This window comes from Pongo pygmaeus, chromosome 4 (genome assembly GCF_028885625.2).
Source record: "Pongo pygmaeus isolate AG05252 chromosome 4, NHGRI_mPonPyg2-v2.0_pri, whole genome shotgun sequence".
Classification (NCBI taxonomy): Eukaryota; Metazoa; Chordata; class Mammalia; order Primates; family Hominidae; genus Pongo; species Pongo pygmaeus.
In genome coordinates, this window is record NC_072377.2 from 98362091 (window position 1) to 98383433 (window position 21343).

At 34.8% G+C, this 21343-nt stretch overlaps 1 protein-coding gene across 10 annotated transcripts in view; it reads right to left on the reverse strand.

Annotated features, from left to right (window-relative positions):
• KIAA0825 (KIAA0825 ortholog) overlaps nt 1-21343 on the reverse strand; it is a 477056-nt gene that overhangs the window by 337620 nt on the left and 118093 nt on the right. For 9 of the 10 annotated variants that reach the window (XM_063664987.1, XM_054489405.2, XM_063664988.1 and 6 more), the window contains 3 exons: nt 11961-12122; nt 4284-4378; nt 453-680 (listed from right to left, as the gene is read on the reverse strand). In XM_063664987.1, coding sequence (XP_063521057.1) covers nt 453-680; nt 4284-4378; nt 11961-12122 — 485 coding nt within the window. Of the gene's footprint in view, nt 1-452; nt 681-4283; nt 4379-11380; nt 11515-11960; nt 12123-21343 lie in introns of those variants that run through there. The other variant, XM_063664992.1, reaches the window with a different exon arrangement.

A 21343-nucleotide genomic window follows, 5' to 3' on the forward strand; every position in this document is an offset into this window, starting at 1 on the left:
CTCAGTATGTTCTGTGACTTTCAAAGCACATATGGAGATGTAAGACTGATACTAATGAGATGAAAAGCTCATTAAGGTGTTAATGAAGATTTTTTTAAGTGCCCAAAGCTAGAAAAGACAGCACTTCTTTCAACCTCCTAAATTTTCCTGGAGTCATTCAAACGTATAATCAAAACAGGTGGTTTTCCCAGGGTTTCCCAGCTCCCCATGAAGTCACAGAGGCCCCTTTTTGGTTGCCTCAGATTCATGGAGCAACAAGTTAGCACCAGGTATAAGTCCTTTCGGGCAGCAGTGGCCCATGAATACCACCGAAGAAAACTGGTACTGGGTCAAGTACCAAGTATTTGCCAAGGGACTCCACCATTTGATCTACAGGTTCTTTCTGCAATGCCTTATACTAAAATAAATCCCATCATGCCAGTCAGCGGTTTGAAAGGATTTCATATACTTGCTTTTCCAATTTTCTTTGGTTGTTCCTCCTCAGGAAACATATGGCTGTCTTGCCAAACTTGCTGGACATTTACAAGGTTCATAGCATAGCTCACAGCTGAAGACCTTTCATTCTGTTCCTGTTGGAGAATTTTTGTGGAAAAACCTTCAATTGCAGTTACTATGCAGTGCGCCATGGGAAGAGACACTTCTTTAAATGCACTTCTCCAGCCAAAATCTAGTAAGGTAGCCTGAAATATAAATGTATATGAAGTCATGTTAATCTTAGCAACAAATGTTTCTATTGTTATAGATATAAAATTATTACTTTCATTCAACATGTTGAATATATTCTTTGATATACTGTAAAAGCCATTCTTACAACCTAAAAAATATTACCTAGTGAATAAAGCAATATATGAAAACATGTGCATTCTTTACACACAGTAATATACTGACATTTCATTTTAATTCATCAGTAGATTTAATAAAAAACTTTTTAAAAAATTTAATCTCTTAAATATAGTTCAATAAAGCTATCTTTACAAGAACAGAAAGCTACAGTTACTATTTATCACATAAAACAACCTTTAAATTCAATATATTTAATAAAGTCTAAATTAGATTTTTATAGTCTTTTTTATAGTTTATTGTTAACAAGTATTGCAACATAAGGCAGCATTTAATATTCAACCTTTTATTTCTTTTTCACTCACAGAACTCCAGACAAGCCAAAAAATAGCAATAAGAAATAAATTTCTCAGAGAAAACACACCACTGCACTTCCTAGATTTTTACTTGCTTAGAATTTTAGTCTCTCCAGCTGCAAAGTCATAAGCAGCACTACTTTTGTTCCAAGAATGAAGAATTAAAAGAATTTGCATTGTTCTATTGTGGTGGTTGGGGGGGTACTTGGAAGGGAGTAGAAGGGGTTGAGGTACAGTCGAGGGGCTGATGTTTTCTTTTTTCCTTTGGTCTATGGCTCATAAGGCAATATATTTATGAATGTATATTTTCTCCAGGTCTCCTAACATTCTCTAAAGTTCAAAAGCATTATGCATAGTAGGCTGAACCTATGCTTAGAATTCAACTTTCCCTGTTTTAATGTAACTTTGTTTACAGTAACGTGCCACCTACCCCAACTTCAGAAAACCCTGAGCCCCATGTCCCTGACTGAATCACTTATTTTTCTTGATCTCAGGGGGCTTTTTGCTAGAAAAACAACAGAGTCAAATTGTATGATTTCTATGGTCCCTTTTATTTTAAAATTACTGAAATTATGATCATAAGCCTAATTTTCTTATATGTACAACTCATTCAGCAATAATTTATTTTTTACATATACTGTACAAAGTAATAAAGGTGACTCATTTTTTAGAGCTAAAATTATATGATTCCATGACTCTATAATCAGAAACATGGCTCTTGCTCTCATTACGCTCATAACTAAATTGTAATGGAACTTTCTGAAGATTATTTGGATCTCAAGCATCAGAGGGCCTAAAACACATCTCTCTTATCTTATATTTGCATAAAATTCATCAAAAATGGGCTGGGCATGGTGGCTCATGCCAGTAATCCCAGCACGTTGGGAGGCCAAGGTGAGCAGACCACTTGAGGTCAGGAGATGGAGACCATTCTGGCTAACACGGTGAAACCCGGTCTCTACTAAAATACAAAAAATTAGCTGGGTGTGGTGGCACGTGCCTGTAGTCCCAGCTACTCAGGAGGCTGAGGCAGGAGAATCGCTGGAACCTGGGAGGCAGAGGTTGCAGTGAGCCGAGATCGTGCCGCTGCACTCCAGCCTGGGCGACAGAGTGAGACTCCATCTCAAAAAAAAAAAAAAAAAAAATTCATCAAAAATTGAATCTACTCAACTGATATAATCTTCTTTCTAATAAGAGAACTTGGAAGTGGCATAGTTATAGCCCTGTGCTATGACAGTAATTCCTTGGGACACATTTATGAAAAAAATGTAAAAATTACCTCCAAGAAAATTCAAACAAAAAAATTCTGATTTTTGTTTTCCCCATCAGGGCATGTCTATTTACTAAAGTCATTCATTATTCATTCAAGCAACTATGTCCTGGTGGAAAATGTCATTAATTGCCATGGCTGTATTGAATTTTTAAAAATTTTTTTGTGCAGTGAAAGTTACCTTTGCCCATGATAATATATATGTAATTATAATATGTTGGCCTATCTGAATTCTCTTTTCAAAATATAGAAAAACAAGTACATTAACAGCTGCTGTTAAAAAGAAAACTGAAGGCCGGGCATGATGGCTTACGCCTATAATCCCAGCACTTTGGGAGGCCGAGGCAGGAGGATCACCTGAGGTCAGGAGTTCGAGACCAGCCTGGCCAACATGATGAAACCCTCTCTCTACTGAAAATATAAAAAATTAGCTGGGCATTGTGGTGGGCACCTATAATGCCACCTACTTGGGAGGCTGAGACAAGAGAATCGCTTGAACTCGGGAGGTGGAGATTGCAGTGAGCTGAGATTGCACCACTGCACTCCAGCACGGGTGACAGAGTGATACTACGTCTCAAAAAAAAAAAAAAAAAGAAAAAAGAAGAAAACTGAAAACCTTTACTTATTCAAACCTCCAATAGTTTATTTGTTCTTATGAAATATAGTTTTCTTACTTCTACTCTTCTCGTCTAATATTTGGCATCATACATATTCCATTTAGACTAGAGAACACTTACTAGTTGTTCCAAGAAAAAAGAGAATCACATGGTTTTCTCTTCTATGCACAAAGTAGATAATCTGTTGAATCTCTATTTCTATTATTTACTGCTAATTTCTTAGTACTGATATTGATTTTTGGTTAAAGCATAATATATAACTTAGGATTTTCCCGATTATTAAAGGCTAAAACTCTGTTAAACCTATATGTTGTTTTGTCTCTTTAAATATTTACCTAGTGTATCATTCAGGGTCCATTCGAAAAGCAGAAACCACTCAAGATTTTTCAAGAGGAAGAATTTTAATGTAGGGTTTTGGTTACCTGCATGATGGAAGATTTGAGAAATCAAACATGGACTGTGAAGCAGGCCAGATATTAATAGAGTAGGAGGCTGCAACCACCCCTAGGGCTGGAGGAATTTAGAAAAGGGACTAGGTTATGGAAGAGTAGCTCCTGGGGCTACCAGTCGAAGCTAAAGCCCAAGCAGACCTGCCAGGTAGAACTGAAGTCATGCAGGGCAGGCTGCATGGGGGGAGCAGGGCTCAGGGTGGAGATAAAGGTGTCACAGCCATTATCAGAGATGTTCCTTAAGACAGAGAGAGAAGAAACGCTCTGATTTCTCTGCAACTCCTATGCTCCATCAATGCCTTCCAAGAGGTCTTCCATCAATGCCTTTAATTGGCTAAACCGTCCCAGAATCCGAAAGCAAGGGGGCCTGGAAAGTGTAATTCTCTACAATCTAGAGCAGAGCAAAGAGTGGTAACAGGTTTTGGGACCAAACAATCACAGGATGGGGATCAAAAATATGAGGCCAGTTCAGATTATTGTTTCCTTTTCCTTTTTAATCTCCATTTTCTCACTATTCAACAATTATCTATAGCCCACATCCTCTAAGTGCAGACCCTGAGTCAGGATAAGAACAAAGATCTCTTGACTTCCATCTCTCTATTCCTCCCATGGAATAGATTTTATATGAAGACAGCATCCGCACTAAATTGAATTTTCATCAAAAACTTATAAGCCAATTTTCAATCCAAAATTGAAAAATTATTTTTTTGTAGCAAAGGGTAAATCTCAAGACATTTTGATTCATAATGGATTCACAGGCATACGATGATAGTATATGTGAATTATAAAACACTTTTTTTCCTTCACTTACCTCTTTTCCTGGCAGCAATTGCTCTGAAGGAATATTGGTTTCATTTGCTCTAGGTTTTTCTATTACAACTTCTCTATTGGATTTCTCCAAAATTCCTAAGCAACAGAAAAGAAAACAAACACACTAATATATATTGTTTAAAAAGCATACTAGATGTGATTTATAAATTCAGGTAAATATTAACTGTAGAAAAGCTCTATCCACAGTACATACATACATATACACATCCACAAATAAAAATATATAGAGAGTATAGTCAAAAAGATACAGGCTGATGTCACCATTACAATAATGACAGAATCAAGATAGATAGAGTCCTTTTCCACATAAAACTTGATGAAATCTACATCCCAATTACATTCATTTTTGATGTACATAAACATATAATCTTCAAAATAAAGATTTTTGTCATTAGTTTATTTTCATGTTGATAATGTAAGAGGACAAAATAAATATTATTTCCTTGTTCATTTAAAAAGTTAATTCTAAAGTACTATATTTTAAAAATGGTGGTATTTCCTAGCATATTCACTTCAAAGAAGAAAAATACATAAACATCAGCATAATGAGAAAAATTATACCCTTAAGCATATCAATGATTCATTTAAAAAAAACAAACTCTGAGACAGGCATAAAATAATCCCTAGCTCTGAAAATGGAAATATTTCCACAACTTTTGTTTTTTACAATTAAGAAACTCTTTTCCATGGGAAAAAATAATTTGATCTATAAAAATGTAATAAATAACTACTCCAAAATAAATCTTTCTACTTTTCCATTAAGATTAGATTAATGATAATTTGATTCAGTATGAATAATTTAATGTTTACTTTTTTTGGCTTAGACATGGTATATGATGATGAATTCTATGTTATGATCTAACTTTTCTTTTTTCCCCACGATTTACCAAGAATCAATTTCTTTATGCCTGGGCAAAGCAAATTTCAAAATCTAACTGACTCTATCAGTAGGGACTCTGACCAATAGAGTCATCCAGTAGATGCATGTTTTCTTTTCCTAAATCTGGCTCTATGAACTTAATTGTGAATGATTTCTAAGGAATATAGTTGATGAAATAGAAGTGTTTTGTTCTGATGTTAATTTCAACCATCTTGCGCATAAAGTGTATTAAAGGTAAAAATTCCATTTGGTTGGCAATAACATCACTATTTTGGGAAATTTTATCAGAGTTTATATATTCTGAGGAAAAGTTTTCATCAATTCTAGTATTTCTTAATCATCTTTGGATTTGTGAACACTCTAAGAACATGATTAAAGTGACAGAACACTGCAAACAAAAATGCATAATATGACTGTATGGCAGGCACATGTGCATCTCACACACACACACACACACACACACACACACACAATTGGGGATTTCCAGGCCCTCTTATAAATCTCATTAATTAATCCAATGGACTGCAGTTTAAGAATCCTATTCCATTTCTCAAGACACATCACAACACAGAGAAGGTTTTAGACTCAAACAGTGTTATACCATTTAACTTAAAATGATTCTTATGGCTTGTATTTTATAATGTATTTTCAAGAAGATGGTGTTACAAATAAGGATCACTTCTAATTGAAATAAAATCCAGATTAGTCAAAGATTTTTAAATAAAGAAAAATGCAACTATATGCCCATTAAGAGAAAATATGGAAATTTTTTTAAAAGATCCACATAGAGAAGACTTTTCAGGACACAAAATGCAGAAACCATAAAGTAAGTCTGCACCACAAAAATACCATCAACTTTCAAAGTAGATATGACAAGCTGACTTGCCAATCTTTCTCAAAATGTCCACTTTCTGAAAATTAATAGTTTATTTTTTAGCAAAGTTTTCAGTTTACAAAAAAATTGAGCGGAAAGTTCACATACACTTCCTCCCTGCCCTCAGTTTCCTCTACTGTTAACATCTTGCAATATACTGTATATTTGTTACAGCTGATGAACAAATATAAAAATGTTATTATTAACTAAGTCTACAGTTTACATTAGGGTTCACTCTGTGTTGTGCAGTTCTATGGGTTTTGCCAAATGTATAATGTCATGTACCCCCCATTACTCTGTCACACAGAATAGTGTCCATGCTTTAAAAATTCACTTTGCACCACTTATGCATCCCTCCTCCCCATACTCCCACCCTGGTACCCACTAATGTATTTGCTGTCTTTATAGTTTTGCCTTTTTCATAATGTCATATAGTTGGAATCATATAGTATGTAGCCTTTTCACATTGGCTTCTTTCGCTTAGTAATATACATTTAAGTTTCCTCCATGTCTCTTAATGGCTTGACATCTCATTTCTTTTTATCGATGAATAATATTCCATTGTATTGATGTACCACAGTCTGTTTATACATTCACCTACTGAAGAACATTTTAGCTGCTTCCAAGTTTTGGCAGTTACGAATAAAGCTGCTATAAACATTCCTGTGCAGGTTTTTGTACGGATATAAGTTTTCAGCTCATTTGGATAAATACCTACGAGTGCAATTGCTGGATTGTATGGTAAAACTATGTTTAGCTTTGTAAGATACTGCCAAACTGTCTTCCAAAGAGCCTGTACCATTTTGCATTCCTAACAGCAATGAATGAGAGTTGTTCCACATCCTTGCCAGAATTTGGCGTTGTACGTGTTTTGGATTTTAGCCATTCTAATAGGTGTGTAGTGTCATCTTGTTTTAATTTGCATTTTCCTAATGACATGATGTTGAGCATCTTTTCATATGCTTATTTGCCATCTGTATATCCTCTTTGGTGAGGTGTCTGTTCAGATCTTTTATGAATTTTTAAATTGGGTTGTTTGTTTTCTTGTTGAATTTTAAGAGTTCTTTGTATATTTTGGATACAAGTTCTTTATCATATATGTGTTTTGCAAACAGTTTTTTCTTAGTTTGTGGCTTATCTTTTCATCCTCTTTATGATCATGCCTGTTTATTTAGCAATTCTACTTTTGAAATTTACCATCCAGATATAGTTGTGTACATATAAGAAATAGTTAAGGAAATTTGCCATATCATGTTTTGTGGTAGCAAAGGAAGAGAGAAAAAAATCCTAGCTGTCCATCAATGAATAACTGGTTAAATTATGATACATGCACCAATGGAAAACTATTCCTCTAGTAGAAATAACGAGGTGTTTCTACATTTTCTAAATTGTTATAAAAGAGAATTTCTACATAGTATGACAAGATTTTGAGTTATTTTTAACATGGAGATATATATGAAGTAGTTACTTTTTCATCCTATTAAAAGTTTTCAGTTTTTTAGAAAAGAAAAAATTAAAAAGATCAAGTTGTTAATGACAAGAAGGGACAAAGTTGGATTCTTAATGTCACTTTACTTTTCCATAGATAGCTCATTTAGAAGGTATTTACTTTGGAAAAATAATACTAGATTGAAGTATAAGCTTTGCAGATCTGTTTCTGGAAGTAACTGTCTGCTATTGTGTAGCTATAGTTTAAGACTTACGGAAAAAGTTAATTATCTTGTATTTATCATTTCACTCCCAAATACATTATGTTTATTCACTCAAAGTAATGTGCTCAGATGTTTATACAAACCATCTGCCTATATTCAAGATGACTAAGGAAAAAAAGAAGCTTTCCAAGACTCCTCTTGCTGGTGAGCAATTCTATAGTAAGATATAGAAAATGAATTATGAAGCAATTATGATAGCCTTTAAAATATAATCCCTCTCCCCTAAATTAAAATGGTTTAAAAAAACTTAATTCTGTACAGGGAAGCAAAAGTTATCGTCTTTAGATAGGATTACTAACATGGGATCTACACTAATATGATATATTCTGGATTTAACAAATTGTGGCATTTTTACATTTGTTTGGAATTAAAAATGGTCAATTTTGAAATTTGGCAATGTAAAACTCTATGAACTCTAAACATTTGATGAATTATTTCATATATTTTAAAGATGTATTTAAAATCTATACACCTATTATCATTGTCTAGAGAAGGTAGCCCACTTTCGGCTCATCACTGTAACATATAGTTATTTGCATGCAGTCAATACTGGTGTCTTTAAAAGCATGCCTAGATTAAGAACCTCAGAAGAGTGCAGAGGGTCACAAGAATGCCAGCTGCTCAACAGCTTCCCCTACAGAGTTCTTTGTGGTTCATTTTATACTTCTGGTTAGTTTCTACACTGCTGCTTTCTTTCATAGAGTAGAGGTTGGCAGTACTTCCCTGTGACATCCACTTTCACACCCAAATTGGTGTTCATAGGTTCCCATTGTGTGCACTACAAAGCAACTTGCCTTGTTGGCAGCTCTAAGTGGGAACTACAAGTATTTCTTTTCTTCACTGTTCTTTTTCTGGCTCACAAGCAACCTCCCACCAAAAGCTGAATCTGTAGAAGAGACTACATCCAAGAGATAATACCATGAAAAAGTATGAAGAGAAACCCAGGTGGCCACCTTGCAAATTTCCAATGTGGAAGCCTTCGACCTCTCTGCCCAAGAAACAGCTAAAGTCCTAGTGTAATGAGCTTTACAAACCCTAGGAGCCTCTTTACCTTAACTACATACGCCTCCCTAATACAATCCCTTAACCATCTAGCTAAGGAACTCTTAGAAGCCATTTGACCCCTCTTAAGACCCCCTAAGAGTACAAAAAATCTTTCAGAAGATCTGAAATCTTTGATTCTTCTGAGACAAACCCTAAGTGTTCTTCTTACATCCAATTGAAGCAGCCATTGCTCTTTGTCATTGCTGGGGCTAAAGAAAAATGAGGGCCAAGAAGCCTCCTGGTTTAGATAAATCTCAGATGCCACCTTTGGAAAAATTGAGGAATTGCCCAAAGAACAACTTTATTCCGAAGAAGCATTAGAAATGCCCCATAAATCAAATCCACGGCCACTCCATAAGATATCATCACCTAACACAGTAAGGCACCACAACAGTCAAATAATGTCCTATCATTTTTTGAAGTGACAAAAATAGAAAACCATCAAATCATGACCAAACAAAAGCAAATAATGACAAAATATCTTTTCTTTCTCAGAAAATATTTATTGTATCTCTACAAAATCTCTTGTCTACAATCAAATTACTGACAGAACGGCCAATTTGGCTAAGTCTACAATATAATAGTAAACATCAAAGTAAAAAGTAAAATATTTGGTTAACCATTTTTATATTTTCTCTATGTGATGTTAAGTGTCTGGACATTTTTTAAAAATCTGCACAATGAAAAAAAAAACCCTCACTTTTCATCTGTTCATATGTTTGGGTTACATAGACATTGTAGGCAACTCTTTCCAAGATCTTTATTAGCAAAATATGCTCCAATCAAAATAAACACGCAGGAAACCAAATGACTTCCTCTCTTTTTTCCCCCTATTCTCTTCCTCACCAGATTTCTAAGCAAAACATTAACTATCAGGAATACCCAATAGTTAAAATATAGTTGGCTTCCTTAATCATCCATTTCAAGGAGTCTTTTCCTTCCTGATTTAAGAAACCAATGCTTTTGATAAGAATTGATTAACTTGGATACACTGAATAAAACATTTAAGATTTTTCTTGACAATTTCCCTGAAGATCATTCTTCTCAGGAATCTATTTACATAAAGCTGTGTCACATTAAATCAATCTTGGCTTTGCGACCAAAAAATATGAATTTCAACAAAGAAGACTACATATATCACAAGGAGACGTTCTAATACTTAGACACTTCTTATACTTGCCCCTTGAAATTCCTTCTACATCCTGTGTTTGATAATCCACAAATGTGTTCATATAGTCCACTATTATTAACATGATATTGAAGTTGCTTTTATCTGCCTTACTGCTTATAAGATGACACATTTGCAACAGTATATTGTGGCAAATTATGTATTTGCTCTGTTGACTTTTATTCACGAATGGTAACCATTGCTCTCAAATATCCAGCATTTGCAAGTCTCCACATTGCCTGATCTTAATCTAATGGAATTGAATCACCTTTTTCAAAATTGTTCTCCTTTTCTCTAAAGTCAGCATGCCAAATCTGTGCTTCAATTCTTGGCCATTTTGGTGTTACATCTTTATAATACCTCCTAATACAATTCTAATTTTGAATTTATGCTGACTGTAAGAAGAATAAAGTTCACAAAACTGACTTAATTCCCAAGAGTCTAGCCTAGGACTAATACAAGATGATTCAAATGGGTAGAAGCCTAGATGTTTTGAAGTTCATTCTGTTTCTTGATGCATACCTCAGAAAAGATCTGTTAGAGATGTAGATGAGAGATGACAAATCTTAGCCAGGCACGGTGGATGAGTACCAACTCCATCGTCAACTGTTCCAGGAACCAATATGTCAATCAATAATTAGGATATCATATTTCTCTATTCAGATCTCTGTTTGACCTCACAGTCAAACTCTATCTAAAAGACGTTTTAAGGGTCACATTCCCTCCTAATTAAATCTACTTTTTCATTCTCTATTTTAATTAATATTCGTATTTTCTGACTTGCATTTTTATTACTTTCCCCTTGGCTTTTTTTTGGGTTGGCTTCAGAAATCTATAGTCCATCTTTATTTTTTCTTCAAATTCTCTCCAAATTTGAAAAAGTGATCTACGTTATTTATTTTATAATATAACAGTGTTACCTAAATTTCACCTGAAACAAAGAAGGCCAGTAAACTATGTTTAATGTAAAACAAAATCCAACCCTATAACTTTTGTGACATTATTTATGTGGGCAAAGTAAGTAAAGGAATACAAGAGTAAACATAATAAGTGAAAATAATTTTACCAAAAGATCAGTTTTGGGGATTCAATTTTTCAGACTAATTGTTAATCACTTGCTTCCTTCACTTTTTTTTGCAGATGCAGCAAATATATATATATTTACACTCCTTAGAATGGCATATGGTATCATGTAAAGGAGAACTTTGTATATTTCATTCTGAGGAAAATGAAAATTTTTATAAATATAGATATGATAACAGAGAACATACCTCAACCATTATACCTTTGAATTTTACCTTTAATGTTGGAAATATTATTCAGCACACACAGCATGGCTTTTTTCAAAGGGATTTTGTTAAGACTAAACTAAAAACAACATATTCCATAATTATAATTACTATTTTAACAACTCACATTTATTGATAGTTTATGATATACTAGACATTTTCTTAGGTATTTTATTTTCACTGTCATTTAATTCTCACAACCCTATATAACATTATAACATATCGAAATCTGAAGCATCTAATCCTGAAAGAAAACAAAGAGAAAATTAATGTAGTCCTACATCATTATTTTGAAGGTGAGAAAATTCAGGTCTAAGGAGACTATATGTTCTGCTCAAGATCATCTGGGTGCTAGGAGCAAAAGAAAAGATACTAGACCACCCAGTCTGCTTATTCTTTCCATAGGCTAGTTGTGTCTCTTTGAAAAGAAAAATTGATCTAATTTTAGCTAAAAATCATCCAGAATTGATGTATGATGCTTTTCAATTAGAATTAAAGAACTTGCCAAGCAGGAAGGATAAAAATGTGTGCATTTTTATATATAACGCATGGTGTGCATTATACCGAATGCTTATTTAAAGAATTCTTTCACGTATGTTTTTTTCAAGTAATCATTTTCATTCAAAGCAGCAGGAAGCAAAAACACAGAGAAATTACAGATTTACAAATTTAAACAAAAGAGGATATTACCTGAAGTATTCCTGGTTATCTTGAGTGATGAAAGTATTTCGTCAAACAATTCTTGAACACCTTTTTCCAGTTTCATAAAGGATTTTATGAGCTGTGATAAGAATTCGACTTTGTCTAAAGGGAGAGAGAAGTTTCTTCCTTTCTGTGGGCATTCAGGAGTAACTGTGAAAAGAAAAGATCAATACTGTCATACATTTTATTTATCTTCTTAGTAAATATTAGAATGATCTGTGTGAGTCCATAAACCATATAAAAACTAACAAGTTCCTCCATAATTAAACCAAATTAGTTCATTAAGAAATACATATAAAATCTCCTAGGAGTATCTTTTCTTCTGGGAAGCTGGAGATGAATATTCTGTTTCAGGCAAATATAGCAATTAAATAATTAGATTGATTCTCAGAGTTATAAATAGAAATTTGATTTCTTGTAAAATCACATCTTATGCAATTCTGCTTTTTTTTTTCCAGTCTGGCATAACTTAAATCTAATGACAAGGAAATATTACACAAACCCAAATTGAGGGACAGTCTACAAAATAACTGGTCTGTACTTTGTGAGGAAGTACAAAGGCCAGGAAATGACCTAGTCTAAAGGAGTCTAAATAGACATTAAGTAAAACTGAAATTAATACATAATCAGCATTTTATTTTCATATAAAAGACATTCTTGGGATAATTTGGTGAAATCTGACTGAAGTCTACTAACGAATGCTATTACTGTATGACTTAATTTCCCGATTTATATAGCTCTATTGTGGTTAAGCAAGAGAATGTCTTTGTCTTTAGGAAATACACACTGAAATACATAAGAGTGTCCATGGACTATTTTCAGTTCAAGAAAAGATAAAATTTTGCAAAGAAGGAAAGAGAGAGAAAGCAAAAGTGGAAATGTGGTCAGATAGTAACATTTGGGAAATTTGAATGTAAAGGAATTCTTTGTATTATCCTGGCAAACTTTTTGTAAGTCTGAAATTAAAATAAACATTTTACAAAACACTATATCAAAGATACACTCTTTAAGACCTTGTAAGTGTTGTTCCTATCATTAAAAAAAGCAAATTAAGGTAGCTATTGAATCTAGGCTACATAATTCATGAAGTCATGTTTAAAAATAACTTCTGTCTAAATAATTGTGATATCTATTATTTGCATAAGAACAATACAACTTAAAGGTTGTTTTTTTGCCCTCTTATAATTATGCTACTAGTAAAGTCATACTATCATTTTAATATGATAATAAAATCCCTTTAAACTCTTTAAGAGTATGGGGAATAATTCACTTATTTCATGTTCTTAACTCCAATTTGTTGCTTTCATTTTAGATTACATCACTAAATGGTCTTTTTGACCAAGTTTTAAAGGATTTAAAAGAATCCTTTCTTTATTAATGACTTTTCTTAAAACATATTTAAGAGATAGCTTGAAGCTTAATCATAAATTGGAAAATTTGTAAACTCCTACAAACTTGGCACAAAATGCCTTTGGAGACAAAATACAAGTGCTATTCAAAAACTGTATAGGGTCTGGCAATTCCATGGGAAAAAAGATTACCTTCATCACATGGATGTAGAAGGAAGATTCCAGAAATCTAACAATTTTATGGCTATTCCACTTCTCTTCAGTGAAACTTTAAAATGTTAGCATCAGACTTGTAGTCCTACAATAGTCTTTTCACTGAGGACTAAAAATGTCATGGTCTCTTTGCAGGTACTATGAGAAAGAGCTGTCTACCAACTTAGACTGTAAAATTTAGTACTGTTCTGAAACAGTAAAAAGGTTTTAAAAAATCTGCAAGTAAATACAAAAACTCTGTTTCATCTCTAAGTTGACGTTAGCCCAATATACATGAAAATCTAACTCACAGGTATTGTCCTTCTATGGCCATGTTAGAGAACACAAGTATGTATAGGCAGCATATACAACTAAGGCTTTGCCAGAAATATTATGCCCCAAAATGAAAAGAGAACACATATGTTATGTTTTATTTAGTTGGTACTTGATTCCCATTTGGTCTATTTGACTTATCTTAAGCTTTGCTCATGTAGATGAGTGGCTAGTTTAACCTTCTAAACCTTAAATTTCCTTTTGGACCTAAAATGTTTATAAACCAAATTTTCAAAGGCTTTAAGAATCCCTCCTAATTCTTTACTAGGAAAGGCCGCTCAATAGTTTCACTAGAAATTAAGCATGTTTAAGAAGTCTTTATCTGGCTCAATTCCAAATTGGAAGTCTTGTGAATGTTTATAAAGTAAGCAAAGAAGCACCACAAGAAGAATCTTTAAGAGTCAAAATTATATAAGAGTGCTTGTTACTTGTTGACAATTATGCGAGGTCTGAAGATTCTAGATGAAGAGGTCTTACTTTCATGACCTGGATTTAGAAGACTCTTGTATTCCAGGAATATAACAGTCGTGAAAGGTAAATCTTCTTTTAATTCAGCGAATCTTTATAACTAAATAATGTAAGAGGACAGAATAAAATATATGACCTAAATCGAATCATTTTTTTGTCCCAAAGAACCAATGATTATGGTAGCGGCCCATTAATTAGTAGTCCTTATTTCCTATTACTATCAGCTCAGTGTTCTCCCAAGGTGTATTGTACGGGTTCTTAATTTATGGGGAAAATAATTCTGTGATAAATTCATTTTGTGAAAGGCCAATTAAAGCAAAATTAAGCACAAAGGATGAAGTAGCATTTCCCAAACTTATTTGACTTATTTTACCTCACAGTATCTCATAGGACTAGTGTCCTAATCATCACAACTTAACTCATGATTTCTATCTGCCTAAGCATATGTTTCTCTGTCCCTTAAACTCTTATTGTTAACAAAATTAGGAAAGAGTTTCTCCCAGCAGAAATTCCTTTGATCTTCTCCTTTGCTAAATTAATCTCCTTTCCGCATTTTTCAATATTATTTGTTTGCTCCTCTCCTCTAAGTTACCTCTCCAGGAAACGTTATCTGCCAGCCTGGGCAACATGGCAAACCCCATCTCTACAAAAAATACCAAAACAAACAAACAAACAAACAAACAAATTAGCTGGGCGTAGTGGCGCGAGCCTGTAGGTCCAGCTACTCAGGAGGCTGAGGTGGGAGGGTCACCTGAGCCCGGGAAGTGAAGCTGCAGTGAGCTGAGATTGCGCCACTGCACTCCAACCTGGGCCACAGAGTGGGACCCTGTCTCAAAAAAAAAAAAAAAAAAAAAAAAAAAAAAAGTGGTTCCATCTCGGCTCACTGCAACTTCTACCTGCCGGGTTAAAACGATTCTCCTGCCTCAGCCTCCTGAGTAGCTGGGATTACAGGCACCCGCCACCATGCCCGGCTAATTTTTGTGTTTTTAGTAGAGACGGTATTTCTCCATGTTGCCCAGGCTGGCCCTCCTCGGCCTCCCAAAGTGCTGCGATTACAGGCGTCAGCCACGGCGCCCTTCTGAAAACTTTTTGGATACAATCAATCCAGGAGTTCTTCTTCCTCCACTAAGCCAACCTGGCCTTTATTTATTTATTTAAATCACTATGGAACTGTTGTGCTTCAAAGTTTTGGACATACATGTTTATACACAGGCAACTCTGGCCTGCTGCTAACCATTGCTGTAAAATATCTGACATAATAACTATTATTTGGCTATGATGAGCTCTATGATTCTTAGGAAATACACAGTTCTCCTAAATCCCCAAAATATTATAAAGATAAAATTAAATTTTCATTTTAGAGAAAGTATTTAATTTACCATCAACTAGATGAGTAAGCCCACATAAACAATGAGGAGATAGTTGAGGGTTTTTTCTTTATATATAATTTTAATAAGAATTTTTCTAAAATGCAATATAAAATATTCTGCTTTATTATTTAGTGTATTTAAAACAACGTAAATTTTTCTTCATGATAGAGTTATAATGAAAGTTATTTATTTCTATGCTACACTCAGGGACTAATGTTTGTCCCTCTGTTAAAGGGCATTTCTCAAATTGCTTTCATTTTAGATTATATGAAAAGGGTTCTATGACCAAATAAGCTTGGGAAATACTACATACTGAATTCTTCTTAAAGTAATTCACAAAGCTAATTAGCATATTAAAGTCTCTGTTTCCTTCCATAATAAAGTAATAACTTTCTAAACTTAGTGTTTCTCAAACCTTTTCGAGCAATGAACACCAGTTTATCAACACATATCTACTCACTTCTGAGATATTCTCAAAAACAGCTGTGTGGGGGACACTGCTCTGGATTCCTCTACAACTTGAATATTTATATCTGCTTTATAGATTTTCCTTTCATTGTTAGACCTTTTGCTGTGAGTTCTTGTTGTTGGTTGTATGGATGACTTTACCAGTACCCTCTTCCACTTGTAAACCACTGCTTCTAACATTATCACAGTATTTTTGCAGACCCCTTTAAGAAACTAAGGAAAGTCTTCTAAAGCCTCCTAGACTTTCTCATTGAATTCAATTCATGTAGTCACAGTGTGAAGGCTAAACAGAACCACCTGAAGTCCATCTTTGGCTCTCACAGGGCAGTACGGTTCAGGATCTTCTGTAGCATTAAAAATGCAAATTTCTGGATCTTCTCCAGAATTAATGAATCAGCATCTCTACGGGATGAAGCCCAGAAATATTACTTTTGAGCAAGTGTCCCAGGTGAGTTTTTTTGTAAGCTAGAGTTTGAGACTCCTGTCTGAGGGGTTCATGAGCTTTAGATAAAAACTCTTGTGGTTAAAAATCACTCTCTAAGCACCAAAAAAACTAGATTTGGGTCTCAGAAGTCAACCAAAAAGTCGCTATTGCATAAAACACCAGTGACTTAAAAAAAAAAAAAAAACCTCCACTTTTTTGGCTAGGCATGGTGGCTCACGCCTGTAATCCCAGCACCTTGGGAGGCCGAGGTGGGTGGATCACCTGAGGACAGGAGTTCGAGACCAGCCTGGCCAACATGGCGAAACCCCGTCTCTACTAATAATACAAAAATTAGCCAGGTGTGGTGGTGTGCACCTGCAGTCTCAGCTACTTAGGAGGCTGAGGCATGAGAATCACTTGAAACCGGGAGGCAGTGGTTGCAGTGAGCCGAGATCATGCCATTGCACTCCAGCCTGAGTGACACAGAGAGAAACTCTGTCTCAAAAAAAAAAAAGAAAAAAAAAAAAGAAGTCTAACTAGCAGCTAGAAAATCATGGAGGACCTGCAGGCATTGTTTTTATCCACTCTTTCCATGTCAAGAAATTTATGACTTTTTTACTTTTGGAAGAAGTATGGAACATCTGTAGGACATTTCTAAGAATATATCCTACGTATTTGCCCTGGGCAAAAGAAGAACTGCTGTTAGGAAAAAAACCTAAAGAATAGTTGAAGTTCCTAAGACACAGTCATCACAAATGTAAAATGATTTTCATGAGGCCAAAGACTATATCCAGCTTATTTGCCATAGTATCTCAGAACTCAGCATAATTTCATACAAAGTAGGTACTCAAAACACTGATTAAAAAAATAAAATGAATGAAATCCCATCGATCCTAGAAATAGTTAGGTTCAGGCCAGAACAAAGTAAGATTTTATACCAAAACCTAAAATGTATTCTTTAAAACAATAAATAATTATAGATGTTTTTAAGTTCATAAATAAATATTTACAATATTCTATAAACATTCCTTATAGTATTCTGTTTGACAAAATAAATTTGAAGATTACTTCCAAAATAGAAAGCGTGTGCAAAAGGCTATAAAAAGAATGATGGGCTGGGAACTTGATAGAGTATATTGATAACATTTTTTCTAAAATATGACTTTTGTGTGTTAAAAAAATAAAATATCCTTTAGGAAAAAGAAATTTCACCATAAAAGGTGTGCACAGATATTTACAAAACTGTTATCCTGCATTTTAAAAAAAATCTTCTTCTCTGTCTATATATATTTGTAAATATATATATAGGTATTATAGATATGTGCCTAGATATATACACATACACATATCTATAGGTATATCACACGTAAAGAATATAGACTACAGATTATACACTTAAAGGTGTTAAAAGTTATACTTAGTTCAAGTATTAACCCCATTCTCTTCCAGCAAAATTTAGGACATTGAAAATAAATCTGGAGGGACATTAGGGCTCCTCACATTTGATCTGCAACAAAGCAGCACTTGAAATAAATATCAAAGTCCAGCTAAATCAGACAAACCATAAAAATACAGGTAGTGGCTGAAAGCACACATATTATTTTCCAAAGCTATTAGCAACAGAATTCTTATTAATAATAGTGGTAAGATACAAGAGAAAATGAGAAGCTACACAATCAGATAATCTGGAGCTGGAGGATCAGTATAATAGGATAAAAGGTGCGCATTTCAGTTTTCCCAAGAAAAACGAACATTAGCCACCCTATTATTGACTGTAAATGGATCCATTTTCAGTGAAGAGGTATTCTCAGTGCCACCAGACAAGTGACGTAAAAAGAGGTGACACACAAAAGCTAGTGAAAGTCTTATTATTCCACGTGAAATTTATGACATAATACAAATAGAAGATCTTCGCTCCAGTAAAGAAAACTTTTAAACAATATTATAATATGAAGTCAGCAGGGACCATGTAGGAACAAATAATAAGCAGTACTTCTCCCAGGACCCAAGTCACTTCCTGAGAGCAGGTGGGACTCCGGAGCGCACTAAATGGATAGCAGTGGTCTGAAGAAGCACTGGGCCTCCCCAAATGCTCGGTTCCATGGAGCCACAGCATGGGGAAGAACAAACGCAAACACCGTGATCCTGAGTTTGTAAAGGGCCTTCTGTGTCACTAGTAGCTAGAAAATCATGGAGGAACTGCAAGCATTGTTTTTATCACGAACACTAAGATGAAACTGAAACTGTTTTTCCCCTTTTTTAAAGGCATTATTGTTATAGTTATTTTGCAAATTTATATGACTAGAAAAGAATTTGGGGTAAAAGTACAACAAGGAATATTTACACCTTAGTTTGCAGAACTGAATTTCTTACTTCTCATCTCTTTTGAAGAGGCTTCCATATGTACCACCCAATACAGACAAGGTAAAACTTTGAAATAAATGGAGTGAATAAATGAGTAAATAAATGATTAAAAGAATGAAATGAATATCTCATGAAGTTAAGTGAAAATGTCACCCAACACAAGCTGAATATGTGGAAATTCAGATAACCCACAGATAAGTGTCAGGACCCCTCTTCTAAATAGTGAGAGAATGGAGAAGGAACTATTAAGGAAACTGAGCCTCATGAATGTAAATGAATGTAAATTTGAATTTAGAAAACATTTAACTCTTAGAAGCTAAAAGTTGGACTCCTCCTCCTCTCTCTGTCTTTCCCCACTTCTGGTGTCGCCACCCCACCACCAATTTTATCATATGTTTATTTATACCATTGTTACCTGAAGCACAGAGGTGGCATAGCAGAGGGGCTAACACACAGAAGCTGTAGCCAGATGGCTTGGCTTCAAATCTGGGCACTGTCCTTACTACCAGTATGACTTTGGACAAATTACTTAGTCTCTTTATGTCTCAATGGTATACGAGGTTTAACTGAGTTAACACAGAACTGTTCTTGGGAAGTAGTACTTGCTATAAAAATGTTAGATTTTAGTCTCATCTCCTCTGAGAAGCCTGCCCTCAGACCCCAAGCCAGGTCAGGGTTTTGTTCTCCATGCTCCTTCCTATTTTGCCTTGCACAACCCTTCATTTTAGCATTTACCATGTCACATTATAATGGTTAGTTTGAAAGTTGTCTCTCAAACTTTAAACTCCTTATAGGCAGAGATCTTTTTCCCCCATGATTGCATTCCCATTATCCATCATAGTGCCTATATGAATGAATGGTTTCAAAATGGTACATTTGGGGTATCATTAGTGAGTGTTAGAGACAAAATCAACTGCTTTTAACTTATTTTAATTGGCTTTCTCCCCCTCCATTGTAAACATGCTTCTTTTAGTAAAATACTAAATGAGTTTCACATTAATTACTGTATGACAATTTTAACAGGAAATATTTTGGAGAGAAATAATGATAAACACCATATCAGAGACCTATTTCACTATAAACTAATTTAAATATTAACTGTTATTTAATTGACTCCATCTCTAAGGTTAACATTCATAAAGTTGAATGGCAGCCCCACTCCAAGACCTTCCATTGCATCTTTACAGTGTCACTTCTTCAAAACACTGGTTTTGTTTGTGTATGTGCATGTGATCATCATCTCTTTTAGAATCTAATATAAGCTATGCATCTATGTTCATAGAAGGATGTTTTGCATATAATGCCAAGAGGTTCTCAGGCCTTAGAATTCTACTGATCATCTGGCTAAGGCCCTCTGCCTTGATCTGGTCTGACTTTATCAGAAATAGACCCTATAAATCTCCCTCTCATTCAAGAGACCTGTAGTTTCTAGAAGTTTCTACCTCCCTTTGCAAGAATAAGTGCTTTCCAGCTTCCACATCAGAAATTCATCACTCTTCCCATTTCATAAAATTAAATATCTTAACACATTTACACAGATAATCCTCTTAGCCTATTACAATATAGGCCTTGGGTAAGGTGATGAGATATACTGAAAAATAACTAACGGTGTCACCCTTTCAGGAATTTAGACAAATACATTGATTACTGCAAAGTGGCAAATGCTTCCATAGAGGTACATGACAACCAAAATATGTATTAGAGAGACTGAATTGCTAGTACATACAATATCTGCATTTTTTTTTTTTTTTTTTGAGATGGAGTCTTCCTCTGTCTCCCAGGCTGGAGTGTAGTGGCGCAATCTCAGCTCACTGCAAGCTCCACCCCCCAGGTTCACGCCATTCTCCTGCCTCAGCCTCCCGAGTAGCTGGGACTACAGGCGTCTGCCACCACGCCCGGCTAATTTTTTGTATTTTTAGTAGAGACGGGGTTTCGCCATGTTAGCTAGGATGGTCTCGATCTCCTGACCTTGTGATCTGCCTGCCTCGGCCTCCCAAAGTGCTGGGATTATAGGGGTGAGCCACCGCGCCCGGCCAATATCTGCATTTTTTTTATACCTTCTTTCTCTGATCTAGTTGTTGCACTAAAATTTGCACCCATTGATAGGAGTAGTAATCATGATCTAAAGACAGGTAGATGTATAGACAGAGAGAACCCCTGGGTTTGAAATAATTCCTCCCAACCCACTGAAAGACCCCACGTGACAGGGAGGTTTTCTATTTCCTTTGGAGGGGTCCAGACAGTAAATATCCTCTTGTTTCACATACCAAGAGAAACCTAAGTGGCTAAAAAGGGTGAAGATAGAGTCACCCTGAAGCTATTCTTCTGGGTCAATGAGAAAAACTGAAAAGACACTGCTTCTATTCTTACCCTTTTATGATTCCCAGGCCAATGCTGGCTCCA